Raw genomic sequence first — 20,287 nt, 5'->3', positions numbered from 1 at the left:
CTTTATTTAATGACCCAGCAGTTCCACTACTAGGTAGGTATTCAAGAGAGATAAAAATATATATCCATAAAAGGATTTGTACAAGAACATTCACAGGCGTCATTCATAATATCCTCAAAATGGAAACAATCCAAATAAATACGAACAGGAGAATGGGTAAACACATTTTGATACATTTATATAATGGAATACTATGTAGCTGTAAGAAGTTGTTATTCTTACAACTACATAGTATCCCATTATATAAATATATCAAAATATATCATTAATGTGAATATTTTTCAAAAATACTGTTGAGCAAAAGAAGTCAGATACAAAAGACTACATACTAAATGACTTATTTGAAGGACAAAAATAGGCCGGACATATGAAGGGTGATAGGACGAGAGAGTGGTTGCAGTTGGGGTGAAGGATATTGAATTGAAAGGGATGCGCGAGAACTTTCTAGGCTGATGGAAATGTTCTATAGCTTATTGGTGGCAGCTGCACCGTGTACACAGCTGTCAAAACATCTCAAACAAAACACTTAGACTCTGTTATTTTACTGTCTGTAAATTATATCTTAATTTTTAAAAAGGTGAGGATAAAAGCATAGTGTGTTTATAGGTGCAAATGACTACTCAGGGCTAATGATTAATTCTTTTCTCAAATTTCATCCCAGAAAACAAGAGTACACCCCCCACTCCCATAAATTTTTCCTTTATTTTAACCCACAGTGATAAAAGAGTTATTTACTAAAGACCTTTCTCCTCACGGTATGTCATACAGAGTTGAAACCATTGAAACCATCAACAATAATGAATTAAATCTTATCTAAAATGGAATAGCTTAGGATATGTAACAACAACAACAAAAAAGCAGCAGACTGTGAAAGGACATGCCATCCGTCCTTAAAAACTTTGGCTGGTGGAGTAAGAATTTGGGTAGAGAGAACTATTCAAATAAGCTTATATATGTATACTTCTCCCACCTCTGATTTATACTCAATAAATTATACCCCTCAAATATGACTGATATCTGAAAACCAAATCCTATGACCATTATGATATAAAGAACTAATTCAGTAATCTTTTTCAGAGTCTTGAAAATAATGGATCTTCAATAATTAATTAATGTATTTGCTGATTAGTTAGAATTTATGTCCAAATTGCATATGCCCATAATGGAAAATATACTACAATTATATTATAATGTCTTCATATAAAATGTTTGAACCAGAGATGATTTCATTAGGCGATTTATGGGAAGTATACTTAAATTGAGTATATGAAATAAGGTACAAATCCAACTCACCCCAGCTTAAAAGTTTAATCATTCTGTAATTACCTGACTAGATTTTTAAAAAAATGATAGAAAAAGTACTATTGTTAGACATATAAAGCAAACACACAAACCCCACTGAGTCGAATTTTGGCTTCCACTGGGGTATATACATGATTATAAAGGCTACACGTGCATTGTTTTGAATTGAACACCACATTAGCCAGATCAGAAAAGCTGTGAACTGAGAAGGAAATTGTTATTCCAGCGATGGAACCTCAACTAGAGAGTATTATTCTGCTGGCAGCCGGGACTTCAGCGCATTCTCACTATGAAAACCAGTGGCTTTTAATCACACATTATAAAAGCATTTGCGATGCTCTGCAGGCCGCCTTTCTTCAAAGATTTCCCTGCTGCTTTCCTTCCTGAGCACAATAGGTTCAAGATGGCTAATGCTGTTTCCTACTTGTGCCAAGAACCTCCTGAATGCCACTGGGCTTTCATCATGAAGACAAATGGCAAAACATCAATGGGAATATCTCATTCTAAATGGGGACGCCGACGATCATGTTATTTTTGGGAGAGCAGCTCTCTGGCTCCATGGATATCACTTGAACGGAGTAGCCACGCTCTTCTGCAGCTCTTGCTCGGTCCAGGTCCACCAGGCACATGCACTGCTTTCCTGAAATACAGCCCAAGGTATCATGAGATACCGCCCAGTTAACAGTGTCATTTCAATTCATTTAAGGGACCCTATACAGTGACACAATCTATAGGTGTATGGAGAATGCTGTTTGCCCCCACGTCCTGTTTAGTGTCTCTTTCCATTTAATTCTTGATCAGTATGGAGAGAAAACAAACAAATGTATAACATGTCTGAGATTTGTTTCCACTAGTAATTTAAATAATGTTAACCTTCTAAAATATGTTTATAAATAAATCTCAAAAACTACAGATTCTGTTTCCCACTTTGATTAAAAATCCATGTAAAGACCTTTCCTCTTCATACCCTATGAGAACACATCATCTGTCATACTGTGAAACAAACAATATCTGCTTTTCATATCTAAAATGACATGCAAACAGAGGGCCATCTGAAAGAATGCTGCAGTTTGCACCTGGAGTTTTTAGGACAATAAAGAAGTGAGAAATAGAAAATATTTGTGAAAATTCTAAATTGTGTGCTGATTATTTCAGGTATATGTGTAATGCTGAGTGTAATGTTAATTTTCAGAGCTCCTGTACGCATATGAAATAGTGGTATTCAATTTTCTTTGTAACCTTTGCAAAACAAGAGGAAACCTGACTGGCAAGTAAAGCAGTGAATTTGTGTTTGGCAAACTTCTATTTCAAAAGTAGCCCAGGAAAAAAATGACTTGGGGTTGAATATATTAAAAGTTATGGCTTTTAGACTTTCAAGTTCTTTAAATTCAGAAAAAGGTTACTGACTCCATAGAATTTCATTCCATTTTTCCTCAATAATTATAATGATACCTAAGCATTATTTCTAATGGATGTATTTAAAGGGTGGCTGATTCTGCTAAACGAAAGCTTCAGAAGTGAAGACAGAAACTGAAATGGAACAGTTCTTCAGTGGAAGACAGAAGAAGCCTCACAGAAAGACTGGAAGGTGAAATCAGTAGGAAGAATTGGCAACCAGAGATTCCATTTTAAAATATTTTGTATATTTTCCTTAAAAGGCTCATGCCAAAAAAGATTAACTGTCTTAAAGTGATATAAAGAAAGATGTCTAGGATTCCATTTAGGCTAAATCACCCCTCTTCATCAACAGCCAGATGGCTAACTTTTCCCCCTTAAACTATGGTTCCTCCTCTAAGACTTCTGTAAATGCCCCCTCCCACCTCCATCTACTTTTCAACTTAAATGAAACATTCTCTGTCAGATGGGATGCCCTACATTCCTTCAGTACCCACCCTGGGTTTACACCACAGCTCATTTAGCCTTGGCTTTGATCCCTTTCCAGAATCTCATGTTCACATGTTGAGGCAGTATCTTTACAACTGAAATGCAGTTGTTGGAAGTCTACCTTTTAGGGTCTGGGAAGCTTCCTAAAATGTTCACAGAACAAAAGTATGACCTGTGCAAAGTACAGACGTAGACATTTGATGGAGTCTGACTTTGAACCTGACTTTCCCGCTCTTCCACTAATCACTCCAAATGCTTCTCGTCCTTAACTAGCAGCTTCCCTTCCAGCCACTCCCTTCCGGTTTAATGCCTGAAACGTCACCATGTGCACCCCCACCCAGCACACCAGTGATGTCTTCTCTGAGTCTGGTGAAGTTATATAAAACGTAATTCATATATATGTAAATTAGACCTCAGTATGTATATTGGACTATACGTCAAATGTACATTCAACTAACTCAAAGTGTTGGAATAGGAAAAGGAGGAGGAAGAGGGGAGGAGGAAGAGAGAGAGAGGTGGCAGGCAGGAAGGAGCAAGCTTTTTTCCATGTTTATGCACCAGAGTGTGAGAAAGAGAAGGAAATCACTTGTTCCTTCAGCTTCAGGTCTCCAATGCCTCTCCACGGTGGCTATCTTGTTATGCTGACTTCGACTGTAGAGTTTAATGGCAACTAGTTCTCATATAACACGGCCCCTGATGAAAGCTAATGACTCTGTCCGGCACTCTGCCGAAGAAACGTAATCTGTTTTCCAGACCAGGATGGTCTCCAACTTGGGGCTTTTCTAAGTAATTGTTAAGACTAGTTTGGATTCTACTCAGTCATTGGAAGCCCTAACTTTGGACTCCATCACTGGTGGGCAAAAATGGACAAGAGCTTCATGGCTGGGATCAAATAATTTGGGTTCATAGGGTGGCTCTGACATCTACCAGATGAAGGAGCCTGGGCAAGTTTTTGTCTCAGTTCTCTTGTCTCTAAAATATAAATAGTAGTATGTGCACATCCCATAGATATTTTTATAAGAATTTACTAAGATAATGGGTGGAGGGCACTCAGCACAGTGTTTAAATGTTCAATAATTGTTAGCTGCCATTGTCCTCTACATGTCATTTCTTTTCCTAAAGCAAAGTCTTGGATACATTTATCACTTAAACTTGAAGTGCCATTGTAGGCATTTCCATTTAGGCAATACTTAACATTATAAATGCAAACATATTGGTCTATGATTAATAATATGCAAGCACCTCTTTTTTTTCTGAGAAGGACAAGACCATCCTTGTTCATACGTTTTCAATCCATCAGTTTTGGTGCGCATAGTTGATCTTTTTTATTTTCTTATGGGGCTTTTGGTAGGTCCTTCAGTTTGTTTGTAACAGTAAAAGATCTAACAATAATGCTACTCAATGTACTAACATTAAAAATGTAGTTAACTTAATTATTAATAAAAATGGGATAAAGCGTTGTTATTGTTGCAAAGCCTTTTTCAATATGGATTAAGTTTTCTGGGGAAAATAATCTTTAGTTTCTTGTTGATAAATGAACCAACTTTTCCCGTACAGAGTCGCTCCATTCATTCCTAGGCCTGCGGTACGTACTCTGCTCAGCAGCTGCAGTGAAAACACATACCTACGAGCCTTCGTTGGGGTGGAAGCTGGACAGCTGTCTGATCTGCAAATCGGCACAGGATCATGTGTTCCTAAAAGAGAAAGCAATAGAACGTGGGTTTGTTTTAACCTTTTGCTTCAAAATTAAACATATTTTTTAAAACGACCTCATTTTTCTAGAGTTCTACATTAACTGGATAAAGCGCTGCACAAATAGTGCTTCTGAAATAAGCACATTGTCAGAACACAGTGCTCAGAACCTCGTTTCCCTCAGGTAGACAGCTCTACATCTGAAGGGCTGTCTCGGCAGCAGAGGCACGGAAGATGCTCAGGGCCATTTAACAGTGGCTTTTAGCGGAAATATACTTACAATTGGTGATTATAGAATGTTAAACTAGAAGACCTAAAGTTCATTTACATTTTTCCTTTAATGAAATTTGAATCTCAGAAAGATGGCTCCAAAAACCCCTTCTAAGCAGCCTTTCTTCCTACTACCAGAGGAAAGGAGGGGCTGCAGAGGATCACGGTGGCTTCTGTCTTTCTCCAGAGACCCAGCACTCCGAGTGCTGGCTACTCCCCACCCTCCCCTCTCTCTACCCTTTGCTCAGTCCCCACTCTTCCCTGGCTCACTCACTCTCCTCTCGCTCCAAATGCTGCAGGAGGTGTACCTATTTCTGCTTTAAGAGGAACCATAAAGTGGATCTGAAGGAATGGGAGGGAAAGTATTGCTTCTGCTTAACAATGTCAGGAAAGGTGCATTCATAAAAAGAGAAGAAGGCTTCACAGTGGTTCTCAACCTTGGCTGCACATTAGAATCACCTGGGAATCTTTTTAAAATCCTGATTTCTGGGCCTCATCCTCCGGAAATTCTGTTTCTTTGTTATGGGGTGGGGCCACAACATTAGTAACAAAGAAACAGAATTTCCAGAGGATGAGGCCCAGAAATCAGGATTTTAAAAAGATTCCCAGGTGATTCTAATGTGCAGCCAAGGTTGAGAACCACTGCTTCAGAGGGATGAGAGCTGATGAGTCTGCACAGCACTCTGAAATCCGCAAGTAGCCAAAGGTGAGTGATTGGTTTCAGTCAAGATGACTGCAGTGCTCCCAGGCAACTGCTCATTCAGAACAGCTGCACTTTGTTGTGTGTAAATGATCTCACCTGTCAGCTTAGCCAACGGGTGGAACTCAGCTTCATCACCTGTCTCCTTGGTCTTCTGTACATTCAATTTGCAGCCTCCATTTTTAAATAAGCTAATTGAAATGAGTGCAATGCTGGGTCTTTTAGAAGGGTTAACTTTTTCTCAACTTTAATGCATTTGAAAAAACATTTCAATGCTCTCTGTAACATTTAGTGGCAATGTCTAGAGTACTAATAAGATGGTTCAAATAAATAACTTTTATTAAGTTTCCGTAAGTCAAAAAGGGCAGAATTTAGAATTATATAACATGAAGAAAAGGCAAGAAAAAGCATACCCTTTGTCCTCATGATGTTTGTAAATTAAGAATCATTTTAAATATAAGTATATAGGTAATACTGAGGCAATCCCAACCTCAGATGAGATTTGTTTCTCTTGTCCTGATAAGTCCCACCCATACACAAATTATTAGAATTATCTGTGTATGTGTTCTCCCCTGTAGAAGTTAAAGTCCAAAAGGGTGAGGCACACAGTAGGTACTTACATACTGTGTTGGCTAATTGAACATGGAGGAAAACATTTCTAAAGTGACTCTCAAGAGATTGGGGCACTAAGTCCATGTAGTTCTGTCTGCCAGCCCACCCATCATGGTTAAGTTAGGAAATACTGAGGTACCATCTTGCCACAGTATTCAAGAAGACTACTCTATGGAGCATTTACATCTGAGACCCTCAAAAAGGCTGGTGGCCAAGCAGCTTTGGGGGGTGTGGGAGAAAGAGGTGATAAAGATGAATTTTCTGCTCTCTGGAAGAGCCTGGGTGCCCCGCCTCTTTTACCTCTAGGAATTTTTCTTTCTAGGCAGTAAGATTGTGGCACCTGACTTCACTCCCCTAGGCTTCTGCTATACATTCTCTCAGAGTTTGCTTTACCTAGCATCACTCAAGGAGGGATTAGAACAAGCCTCTAGTTTTTGGTTATTTTTCAATTCATTTTCTACTTTATTAGCAGAGTCTTGGGAGAGTAAGGTGAGGTGTTTTGAATCTTATGAAAATAAAATTCCTGGGATACTAATTTTGCCCCCAAATCTTATAGTTCCCCAGGATATGAAAACTTAAATCCTGTACGCAAAGATGAGGAAAGTGCCAATTCTGAATAAAAGCATGAACACAAAAGTTTCTCTCTTCTCCACAGGTTCTATGTATATGGTGGGCAGAGGTGGGGGGTTGGAGAGAGGTGAGAGGTCGGAGACAGAGTTGGAGCTGGGCATTTAAGAGGTACAGGTGGAGGAGATATAGGTGCCAAGGTGGTAGAATGAACATTTTTAGGTCACTGCACCGATTTCACTGTTGGAAAGAGAAGAAGGGAAAATTCGTAAAAGGCAAGGCTGCTATATAAAATGATACTATATATTTTAGTGAGTTTTTGCCGGAAGTTAAATTAACCAAACTAAAAATCCAATCTAATTTATCGACTTTTAATAGGATTATTTATGCATTTCTCTCAAGTATGATCATTTCTTAGATTGTATTATGTCACGCTATTGATCATTTAATTAGTTAATAGCGATGTTCAGAAAGCTAGAAACGGGGGCTTTTATTCAAGAAGGTGCATAGGTAAGCGCTGTACTTGCATCCTACAATAACCACATTAAAATATAACTAAACTACAGAACAGCTATCATTCAGAACTGCCTGAAATCTCCCTGAATGAAAATCCTACAACTAAAGATATAAAGAAGAAGCCACATCAAGACTGGTAGGAGGGTTGGAGACTCAAAATGGGCTGGTCCCACACCCATGTGTGGTGGATAAAAATTAGGAGGTGGGCACTGTATCTGAGTCTCCACCAAACTGGCTATCACTGTTCACCCTGGCCTAGTGACTCCCTGATGCACCACCTCACCAACTTGTAGGCCCACCCATGCTGTTTCCAGTGGCTTTCCCATATGAATAGCATGTCTTGGCTCATGCTTCAGACTTTCCTAAAATCTTTGTAAAACACAGCATCTGGCCTCAGCATCCCCTGTACCTCTTGCTAAATGGCTCCTGGCCCACCACTAGCAGCAGTTGGCTTTGGTTTTTAGCTTGGCCTCTCCTGGGCACCTCCAACCTCCAAGCCCAGCACAAGAAGCAGCTCTCTGCAGATCACTGTGTAGCTCATGCCTGGTGGCTCTGGGAAGAACAGGTGGTGGCTGACCTTTGACTACACCTCCTGGGAGGCCCCAGAGCCAGCACACCAGGTGGACAGCTTCAGACACTATTGAAGCACCACCCAATCACCTCCACAAGTGACAAACTCAAGATGTTGGCTCAGCAGGCACCTGAGCCCTGCTGGAGTAAGTTCTGCTCCATGGGTGGGCCCCTGTACAGGTGATCCTCTATGGTGGTCACAACCAGTCCTTGCAGCTGATCAACCTGGGGGTAAATCCCTCCCATTGATGTGCCAACAGAAATCAAACTCAACAACAGGAAGTGTACACAGTCCACCTGGTGGTTGGGGGTACACCTGGAGTACCCAGTGCCAGTGAATGGGGAGGCTGTACCACTGGACCCTACAGGACACCTACTACATTAGGCCACTCTACCAAGCTCAGAAGATACAGCAGCTCTACCTAATACATAAAAACAAGCACAGGGAGGTGGCCAAAATGAGGATATGAAGAAATGTGTTCCAAATGAAAGGACAGAACAAAATTCCAGGAAAAGAACTACACAAAATAGAGACTAACAATTTACTAGCTGCAGAGTTCAAAACACTGATTATTAGGATGTTTGGTGAACTTAATGGAAGAGTAGAACTTAGAGAGATATTAAATTGCATAAAAAGGACATGGAAACCATGAAAAAGAAACAGTTAGAAATGATGGATACACCAACTGAAATGAAGAGTAATTTACAGGGAATCAATAGGAGAATAGATAAAGCTGAGAATCAAAACGGTGATTTGGAATATAAAGAAGCAAAAAAAACAAACAAACAAAAAAACACATAATCAGAACAGCAAAAAAAAAAAAAAAAAAAAAAAAAAAGAATCTAAAAAAAAAATGGGGATAGTGTAAAGGGTCTCTGGGACAACTTCAAATGTACCAATATTTGCATCATGGGGGTGCAGGAGGGAGAAGAGAGAGGGGAAGAAATTGAAAACCTATTTAAAACAATTAGGACAGAAAACTTTCCTAACCCAGTGAAGGAAATAGAAGGAAATAGACAAGTCCAGGAAGTGCAGAGTCTCAAATAAGATGAACCTAAAGAGGTCCTCACCAAGACACATCATAATTAAAATGCCACAGGTTAAAGACAAAGAGTGAATCTTAAGAGAAAAGCAGTTAGTTACCTACAAGTGAGCTCCCATAAGACTGATTTCTCTACAGAAACTTTGCAGGCCAGAAGTGAGTGGCAAGAAATATTCAAAGTGATAAAAACTAAGGACCTACAACCAAGATTACCCTACCCAGCAAAGCTATCATTTAGAATTGAAGAACATATAAAGAGCTTCTCAGACAAGTAGTAGTAGAAGAAGGAGGAGGAGGAGAAGGAGGAGGAAGAGGAGGAGGAGGAGGAGGAGGAGGAGGAGGAGGAGGAGGAGGAGGAGGAGGAGGAGGAGAAACATGAACAATAAAATGGCAATAAAGACATATCTATCAATAATTGAATGTAAAAAACAAAAAAGCAGAACAAAAACAGACTCATAGATACAAATAACATTTTGATAGTCAACAGATGGGAGGGGAGTTGGGTGAAAATGTGAAGGGATTAAGAAGTACAAATTGGTAGTAACAGAATAATCACGGGGATGTGAAGTACAACACAGGGAATATGGTCAGTATTATTTTAATAACTATGCCTGGTACAAGAGATATCAAGATGATCACTTAATAAGTTATATAATATCTAATCACAGGGTTGAACACCTGAAACTATTATAATATTATATCTCAATTATAATTGAAAAATAAAAAAAATTATTAAAAAAAGAAAGCAAGCTGGAAACTGCTCTGCTCAGGTTGGCAACTCAGAGCTGTGTAACGTGTGACTGCCATTGGGAAACAATTCTCTGTGGGGCTCCTGTGTTTCTTCACGTCTGTGAGCAGAGGCACTGCCTTTGTTTCAGATCAGGGGCTGGCAAACTATGGCCCACAGCCCCAATCCAGCCTATGACCCGATTTTGTGCAGCTCAAATGTTAAGATTATTTTTTTTACATTTTTAAAGGGTTGTAAACTTACAGCAAAGGCGAGGACAATGTAGAATATGCGGAAGATTTGTAAGTGGCTGGCAAAACCTAAAATATTTACTTTTACTGATAATTTTGTCTCTCTTCCAGATTATCCTTTTAAAGATGTTTGTTTAGGAAACAGCCTTAGAAACTATAGAGTGTCTTCTTCCAGAGTAAAGGGCAGGCATTCTTACTTAAAGATTACATCTTAAAACGTTTGGGTTTCCTAAGCTCAGGTTTCTTTTCCTGTAATGCAACTCACTGTGTGTGTATAAGTGTTACCTGGCTCTTGTTGTGCTGCCCTGTAGGCACTGAGTCTCAGGAAGTCAGTGCAAAAATGATAGTCTGGCTCCCCCCATCACTGTGAGCAATAGCTGTGTTTGTCGCTGACACAGGAGTCTCCTGTCTTCTCTCAGCATCCATGAGACTGTGGCAGGCTAACTAGTTGGCTTGCATCCAGGGTAAATGCTCAGACCATTTACAAAAACTTGTCAACTATGTAAAGATTAACCTTGATTTCAATAAGAAATTCCACATTAGATGTTCATGAGTAATTAAAATACAACTATACTGTAGATTATATACTCTATTAGAAATCTGAAAGGAAAATATATAAAAAAGGTAAAAAGTATATTAAGAACACATCTAGATCTTTAAAGGTTACCTTGTATGATAAAGTTTTCTTAAATTGTTCACTGAAATATAAAAGAAAAAGAAATTAGTCATAATTTAAAATGCCAAATATTAAGAATAGAAATAGTCTTGAAGGAACTAAAATTTTAAATTATAATTAAAAAAATATTTTATCTGAAGAGTATGTAATGCTATCCTGAACTAAAAACTATGTCAGTTTGAAATGACTTTATATAAAGGCAAAACATACCATCAATTTGTTATTAATTACAAACAAGTTATTTCAAAGATTGTTTATACTATTAGAGAAGCACAGTCATTTTTTTTCTCTTCCCCGCATGAGTGCCCACAGATTTAATCTGTTTTCAAATGAAAGTTTTATTGCTAGTCAGGAGCAGAGGGTCCAACAGATCAGGAGGGGCTGCCATTAAAAAGACAGTTTATTCCTCACAGTTCCCAAGAGGAGGGATGACATGTCACGACACAGGGCCACAGGGGAAGCACCAGGGGTCAGGAGGCAGAGGGAATGAGCCTTTATTGCAGATTCCCTGGGAAGGCATGGCAAGGCAGGGGGCACAAGCTTAGGATTGGCTAGTGTGAATAATGTGAGCAATCTCTGGGGCACAGGGGCCTTCCCTAGTTGTCTGCTACCTGGCCTTGGAGTGATTAGGGCAGGGGCATAGTGCCTTGGAGTGGTTCTCCAATGACAAAGGGGGCAAATGTCAGTATATCTACAGAGATGTGATTGGCAGCTTTAAGTTGAGACTTTAAAATCAGTTAAGTGAGAGTGCAGGCTGAGCAACTCAAATTAGCATTCTTAAGAATCTTTCTATTGCTAGCCTTAAATTTCTTGGTGTGTTATAAAATATGTATTTTATCTAAGTAGATTTAGAATAACATGAAATTTCAGCTATTGAACAAGCTGCAAGTTATAGTCTATTTTTGGCTTGTCCAGAGTTCCTTTATTTTTTTCTCAATTAGTTGCAAATGGTAGCAAATAACAAAACAATGGAAGACAAAAATAAGGCTATTGTTTTTACTTTTAACTCTAAATTATGTAGATAAGAAGCTTTTAAGTATAAATACTAATACAATTAAATTATAAAACTTCTTAAAAGTAATGATGCAAATGATCAAGAAATCATTTTTGACACATTATAGGATAAACTTCCAAAACTAACATATTGAATCTGTTCTATAGTTAAAATGATTGGCATGATTCTCAATAATTAAGTGTAAATTCTATGGTGGCTTCTAAGGGCTTTACATATATATCATTCAATTCCCACAAAAACCATGAGGTCATTTACTATTATAACCTCCATTTTGTAGATGAGAAAATGTAGGCAGAGTTTAAATAAGTTGCTTGAGGTGAAACAACTTATACAAGAATGAGGAGCCAATATTTGCACCAGGAGAAATACTTCCAGGCCCTAAGCACTTAACCACCACACCTCCTGCCTCTCATAGGGAATGAGTTCCATTCAGAAGTACACAGAGAAGTGCTGGAGCTGTAAGACTTCTGGTCGTCAGACTCCTAAACACACTTGCTTCTAAAGTTCTGCAAGAGCTTGATCCAGGAGAAAAATCAAGGGCAGACATCGGGGAGATCCTCTCTTCCTTGTAAAACTTATAAACAGCACTTGCCATTGTGGAAAGAGGAAAAGAGCTCACAACTGAAGTCTCATTACAACTTTATATCAAAAGAGTAGTGTGCATTGGTTTAATCCCCATATTCGTGCCTTGAGTAGAACACTGACTTTCACCTTTTTGGAAAATTAAACTTGGAGGTATTCTGAATGAAACCGTAACAGCAAGGGCACGTGACGAAGGCAGCCCGTGTTTGGATGCAGTGCTCAATCACCATGTCTGTTGCCACGCCACAGGCATGCAATGCCACCTGGAAAACAAAATCAGACCTTAGCACCAAGTTCTTTCTAACAGTGCTATTTTTGTGCCTTTTAAAGATACTTTTGGTGAGAATCCTCAAGAGATTTCAAATGACCAGAATACAGTAGGTCCTCGGGTTATGTCTGAGATCTGCTCCTACGGGGCAATGTAGTGTGATTTTCGCAGTAAATTGGAGCCCACCTACATAAGCACCTACGCCACTCACATGGAGCACACACACAGCAGTAATGAAGTGAAACAGTAAAAGAAATTTAAAAGAAAGATAACAATTCCTGACCTTTACTTGTGGTAAATAAATGATAAAAAACATAAAGCACATATGTACATACGTTAAAATGATGGAACTTTTTTTTAAATAAATAAACGAGAGATAGTGACATAACCACAAAATGACATACATCAAGTTCGACGTAACCCGAAGACTGTCTGTATTATTCCATAACTAGAGGCACAGTGCATGAAATTCATGCACGGGTACGGTCGCTAGGCCTGGCCTGCAATCAGAGCCATCTTCCCTGGCTGCCTGCAGCTGGCCCTGCCCCCTGCCACCACCCACCCCCTGTTCCCCGTTCGCCATCGGGCGACTGGAGCCTGATGGCTAGGGGAAGGGACCAAGAAGCCGGCCGTTCCTGCCCACTTGCTGGTCCCGCCCCCGCCACAGGTTGCCCTCTGTATGTGGCGCGATTGGTGGGGCAGGGGCCTTGGCCTAGTGCCACCTACATCCCGCCACCCACCCCTGGTTCCCCGTTCACCATCAGGTGATTGGAGCCTGCTGGCCGGGGAAAGAGACCAAGAGGTGGTCAGTGCACCTCATAGTGACTGGTAGAGCGGTCGTTCTGGTTGTTCCGCTGTGAGGGTCAATTTGCATATTACCCTTTTATTATATAGGATTATATAGGGTAGAGGCCAGGTCCACGGGTGGAGGTTGGCCAGCCTTCCCTGATGCGGGCCCGGATCGGGGTGGAAGTCCCCACTTGGGGGCGGGGCCGGTTGGGGCAAGGGGCGGCAGGCAGTTTGCAGGCCAGCCACACCCCTGATTGGGGTGGGGGTCCTCGCTGGGGGTGGGGCCAGCCGGGGTGAGGGGCCACGGTCGTTCTGGTTGTTCTGCCATTTTGGTTGCTAGGCTTTTATTATATAGGTTAGTTCTCATTTGGATACACCAAAGAAGTAGCTAGCTATTCATATTAAGAAAATTAAACAAGGTTGAAAAATTACAAATGGAATATTGCAAATGAAGAATAATAAGATTCATTCAGTAGAAAATCTGATGTGATAGGAAATATATTATGTATGCATGTCTAAACTAGTACTCTTGCTTTTATGAATTCAGTTCAGTTGTAGCATTGTGAGGAGAACACTAGATTGAAATAAGAATTTCTTCTAGGCTAGAACTTGAGTTGGCTGCATGATCCTGGGCCACTTAAAATTCAATTTCTTAGGGCCTTAGTGTTCTCAACTAAAAACTAGGGTTAATATGACATGTCATAATACTGATGCAAAAATTAATGAAAATATATTTGCATTTTTTCAAATGCTACATAAATATAATCAGTGCAGTGTAAAAACTTATTAAATCCTATTTTTATAGTACCTTTTCATATTCATATTATAACAATTCTTAACACTGAATGATGAATTACATAAACTACTTCAGATGTGTTTATTTAAAAAGAAACAAATAAAATTACAAATTAAAGTCATGATAGACTTTCAATAATTAAGAAAAGAAACTAACTCCTAAAATTATTTTCAAAAAGATGGTTGTTAAGGCATGAGATTGCCATCTTCTCAGGTTGTTGGCACCTGAATAAATTTCCCTTTCATCAAAAAAATGAAAATGATTGTCAAACGTTTTTGAAAACAAATTCCATATACATATTATATATTAATATATATATATTAATTACAAAATAAAGTAGGCAATTTTGAAAATTATTAGACTAAACAAAGCAAAATAGGACTATATAAAAGAAAATCAGATGTAGGAATCTTAAAAGATAAAGCATTTTGTCAAAAAAATGCTCACATTTCCAATTCATTCTGGACAGAAGAAAATTGTATTGCATTGTAATTGTTCTTTCTAGGGACAGATCTCTCAACTTCAGGGTAGGCCGGGGTGTTCAGGATGAAGAGACTATTTTCTGGAAATTTCTGAATGTGAAATGTTATAAGCCAGATTTCCCCTTTTGAACTGGAAGACCAAAAACAATGCTGTACTAGGAAGAGAGAAGCAAGAGCTCTGTTCTCAATCCTCTTCTTGAATTCTCTCCTCCTTCTGAGCCTCCCTCAACTACATAGACGCCAACAATCCCTATGATTGTTGTCACCCACTTTTTCTGTTTCACTCTGAAAGTAGAGCCCAGGAAGGCTGCTGTCCAGGGAAGGCAGCAACAATTACAGGGTTATTGGGAGAGTAAAAACTTGATTTCTCATCTGTCCTTTTTATTTAATCAGCTTTGCAAAGCAAAATTGAGACTAGTTCTTATTTTCATGAGTAGCTGGAGAAAATCTCAGAGCAAAAATTATAGAAGCATTTTTTCCTGGAGGGAGAAAGAAGAGAACCAACACTAAGGGCCTATTATGTACTGGCTCTATGCTGAGCAACTGCTGGCAAATCTTTCTATGCTCACAACAGCCCTGGAAGATTTTATTATCTGCATGTTAAAAATGAGGAAACTAAGGCTCCAGGAAATTAAGAGTGCCCACAACAGAGCAGGGCAGGATCCTGACCCCATGCCTTAACTACCTCAGGCTGCTTCCCCACAAAGCCCTCTTAAGGCTCTTACAGAAAAGTTTAGACAGTTTACTTTTATATCTCTCTCTTTTACTGTTGTTCTCACTTCCATTGCTACATGCAAAAGAGTTTATTCCCCTCATTTAAACAAAACAACTAAATCTAAGCAGTATTTATAGGATGGATTTTAGGACTAAAAGTTTCTATTGCATCACATGCTTCTAATTTCCATTGTCATCAAATGCAGGTCAGAATGACAGGCAAATAATGATGAGATACTGATCAATGAAACCATGTAAACAGGGACAATTAGCAGGCAACAAGGTGGCATTTCCCCCCACTAGGGAAAGGATGGACTTTTCACTAAAGTGATGTTGGGTTAATTTGATAGCTATAGAAAATAAAACTAGTACTTTTCTCCCACCACACATAATAAATTTCAAATAAATTAGATATTAAACAAACAAACAAACAAACAAAAACGAGTGAATTCCTCCATAACTAAGAGGAGTGGGAAATACTTTCCTAACTATGTCTGAAAATCCACATGCAATAAGGGGGAAGGTTAATAAATACGACAGAGTGAAAAATTTTAAGAGCCCTTTTAAATGGCAAAAAGCCCCTCAGAACTGTGTGTAAAAAGCCAAACAACAAAGTGAAAAGATTTGCATAAACAAAATGTTAATATTCCTAATGTATAACAAGCTTCCAGAACAAGAAAAAAGCCCATACTCTGATGGTAAAATGAGTAAGAGCTTTGGACAGTTCACAAACAAAATATACATATAGGTTTTAAAGCAAAATCACCTAATAATGCTCAAAATAAGAGAAACAAGTATTTAAACTACTTTTAGGATACTACTTATCACCTATTAAAATAACAAATTTCATAAAAATTGATGCCACTCTATGGGCCAGCCTGTGGGGAAACAAAATTACATGCTTAATTTGTGATGTCACTTCCAAAAATTTGTTCAAGGGACACACTGGCAAAAATATAAAAAATATTTATTCATTGAGGCAACATCTGAAGTAACAAAATAAAAACTAGCCAATTTCCCATGGATAGAGGACTGATGAATAAACACAATGAAGTATTCTGCAGCTCTAAAAAGAAATAAGCAATATATACATCGCTATGGAAGATATTATTAAATGAAAAACAATGTTACAAAATTCTCAAACTATGCTTTTCTATAACTTTAATGGGTATATTTTGGGATAAAACAAGAAATATGCTGATGTCTTAGGAAACAGATTTTCTTTTAGCTTAAGAAAGAAGAGATATATGATAAATAAATGAGGCTAACTTCAAATCCCATCATCCTGAATTTAAATTGCAAGTATCAGTATAATACTTGTTTAAAAAAACCACAGTATTGCCAAGCTCAGACCACTAAGAAGCCCAGAAACAAAGGTCAAACCAGTAGCCATGACCATCTAGTACCTAGATTGTGGTAATTTAAATGTTCCTTTCAACAAATTTAGAGATCCACGGAGAAATAGCTGATGAGGCAGGAAATTCACAGATGAGCTGGAACAGCCTGTTATACTGAAAGCATGGATGCTGTCAATATTACTGAAGCCTTATCAAAAAGACTCAGGGACCACATCCAAGCGGCTCCCACTGAACAAAGATGAGAATATTTGAGCATCAGTGACGATAATAACTGCAATGTCTGACTGCTGTTTATCAGACTATCATTCCCCAGAGGGAAAATAGGGGAGGGTGGGGTAAGGGGAAGAGATCAACCAAAGGACTTGTATGCATGCATATAAGCCAAGCCAATGGACACGGACAACAGGGGAATGGGAGTATGAGTGGGGGGGGGGGGGGTTGGGGGTAATGGGGGGATGAGGACACATTTGTAATACCTTAACCAATAAAGAAATTAAAAAAAAATAATAATAACTGCAATGGACTGAAGTATTTCAAATACTAAATTGATGAATCAATAATCATACTGGAAAAATATTAACATTACTTTTGGTTGATAACCAACTCACTTTGAAAACTGGAAAACATTAGAAAAGAAACGAGTTTTATCTGGCATTTCCTATATGAATGACATCTCAGTGTAACCGAATAGTTGCTAAAGAAAACTAACCGAAGGCAGAATGATAAAATTAGAACATCATCATTTCACAATTCTTACTGAAGTAAGACAGCCAGATGTAAGTGCCTGCAGATAGAACCGACCACCACCTATGACGTGGTCTTACCCAAAGTGAACCTGATCTGATTATGCCGCTATAATCAAGATCTAACTACCAATTCCTAGACAATATAGGAAACAAAGTAATACGTGAAACAAAATCAGGGGAATGTGATCAGCAAAATCCACACTGGAAAACTCTAAAGGAGAAATGGCATGGTTATATAAACAGATAAACTGCAAGGGAACAAACAAAAAAGACAGGCATGGTGTGGTAGGCATAATGATCACTCCAAGATGTCCTAGATAGCGCCTAACATGAAAAAAAAAAAGGATTTTTTTTTTTTGCAGCTGAAATTAAGATTAAAATAGCAGGATGATTCTGGATTACATAGGTGGACTCAATCTAATCACATGAGGACTTAAAATACAAAACTTATTCAGATAGGAAGCAGGAGAAATGAGACAGAAGTCAGAGAGAAGGACCTGAGCCACCACTGCTGGCCTTCACGGTGAGGCGGCCGTGAGCGGGGGAACATGGGTAGCTCTATAGAAGCTGACAACGACCTCAGCTGAGCCAGGCAGGGAGCAGGAACCTTAGTCCTACAACCGCTGGAACTGAATTCTACCAACAATCTGAAATGATCCTGGAAGTGGATTATCCCCTCAGGAAAAAGCCAAACCAAGCCAATGCCTGACTTTAATCTAATGACACCTGGAACAGAGAGACTAACTGAGCCCACCTAGATTTCTGACCTATAGAGCTGTGAGGTAACAACTTTATGTTATTGTAAGCTGCCAAGTTGGTAACTAATGCACATGAAAACCTACAGATGTAAGCCTTACAATTCACATTAGCCATATCAATTTTTGTATTTTAATTCTTATTAAAAGAAATATGCTTTGAAAAATCATGAAACATCTGGTATAGAAAGCCTCTGCAGGAACATGAAGTTGAGTGATTTTGTTGAGGAATTTGTTATTTCTTAATCACTAATGGTCTATAATTATTATTTACAGTTCTAGAAACTGAACAATTCATTCATTCATCATTTATTCATTTGTTCAAAATCACTGGGCATTTACAGTTCTAGAAACTGAACAATTCATTCATTCATCATTTATTCATTTGTTCAAAATCACTGGGCATTTCCTATGTATCAGTATTATGGTAGTGGCTGGGAATACAGAAGTCAAAAATTTGGTTCATTTTCTATGCTCTGTCAATAGTAACAACTGAATCCAAACTATTTAATACATTAATTAACTCAACGTGGGAATTGTGTAAGTTTAAACAACTCAAAGTCATATGTCTACTGTGTGTGACTCATGGGATATGAAGAAGCGTTAAACACTGCACACCATTCTCCTTTCTGTTTCTATGTGTATGACTGCTTTAGATACCTCATCTGAGTGGAATCATATGTTTCTCTTTTTGTGCCTGGCTTATTTCACTTAGCATAACGTCTGCAAGATTCATGCATGTTGTATCCTATGACAGGATTTCCTTTTTTTTAAAGGTTGAATAATATTCCATTGTCCCTACATATGTATGCCACATTTTGTTTATGCATTCCTCTGTCCATGGACATCTTGGCTATTGTGAACAGTGCTGCTATAAACATGGGTGTGCAAATATCCATTTTAAGATGAGAAAATTGAGGTCCAGAGAGGTTACTAGCTCACACAATAAATTAATGATTCTAACTCAGACAGGGTGGGGCCTCCATCCCAGATAATTACTCTTTACAAATACACTCCTCACTTTATCATCTCACTGGTCCGACCACCGTCTGGAATTAAAGCTCCATGGGGAACGAGCATTTACTGAGGATCTGTCAGATGTCAAAATTTTACACAGTGTTTTTTTCTTGATTTCATCATTGAAGTCTGTCCCCTTCATTTACTACTTTAAGTAGCTCTTATTGGCTCCACCTGCAATAACATGTCAAAGGTCACCAAGCCAGCTAGCATTCCAGATGATCTCTGAATCCAAGTCTGACTCCAAAGCTCACACTCTGTCTATGACAGCATGCATGCCATGCTTTCGACCAGCATCTTTGGAGCTGGAAGGAACCTTGAGGCCATCTTTTTTTAATGAAGGATTTCTGGATATCAGCCTTAGGACCCCCACTGACTAATGTGGAAAAGAAATGGAGTATGTGCTGACCACACATAAAGGAAGTGGCAAAGGAAAAAATAACAACGATAAATACATCACTTATTTTCTTAAAACATTCTTATCCACAGTATTGTATGAAATCTAATTTCTAATTACATCTCAAGCATCTGACCCAGAAAGTCTGTAATATAACACATAAAGGATAGATTTATTAATATAAGACACATCAGATAGATTTGACAACTGTAGAAAGAACATCAAAATAGCAACTATGACTATCTAATGAAGGCTAATGTGCTAGGGGAAAAGAAATTGAATTAATGTTTAGCTGACATCATAGCAAACAACTACTTCACTGACTGATCCAAAGAATTCAAAATTGTGGTCTCAAATAATGAATTTCTTAATATCAACCCCTTTCTTTGTATATGCACCAAATTCTAATTTAAAGATAAAAATTGAAGTTGTAAACTTATCTATTGGCTAAAGTCATGCATATTCCAAAGTAAATGTTAATATTTTCTACTCAGATATATGCTGCAGAGTTCATGGACTATAACAGGGGTGGGCAAACTTTTTGACTCGAGGGCCACA

General features: G+C 38.6%; 1 protein-coding gene across 1 annotated transcript in view; it reads right to left on the bottom strand.

Moving 5' to 3' along the window:
* Window positions 1-661: 661 nt before the first annotated feature.
* GSTCD (glutathione S-transferase C-terminal domain containing) overlaps window positions 662-20,287 on the bottom strand; it is a 145,040-nt gene continuing 125,414 nt past the window's right edge. Inside the window, exons 9-12 of the mRNA XM_059661643.1 lie at window positions 12,537-12,670; window positions 10,802-10,832; window positions 4,811-4,880; window positions 662-1,942 (exon numbers count right to left, since the gene is read on the bottom strand). Of these exons, the coding sequence (XP_059517626.1) occupies window positions 1,806-1,942; window positions 4,811-4,880; window positions 10,802-10,832; window positions 12,537-12,670 (372 nt within the window). The 3' untranslated portion in view covers window positions 662-1,805. The remainder of the gene's footprint in view (window positions 1,943-4,810; window positions 4,881-10,801; window positions 10,833-12,536; window positions 12,671-20,287) is intronic.

Source organism: Myotis daubentonii, chromosome 1 (assembly GCF_963259705.1).
Source record: "Myotis daubentonii chromosome 1, mMyoDau2.1, whole genome shotgun sequence".
Taxonomy (NCBI): domain Eukaryota; kingdom Metazoa; phylum Chordata; class Mammalia; order Chiroptera; family Vespertilionidae; genus Myotis; species Myotis daubentonii.
The sequence above is the reverse complement of the archived record's forward strand: the minus strand, read 5'-3'. Positions and strand labels throughout refer to the sequence as shown.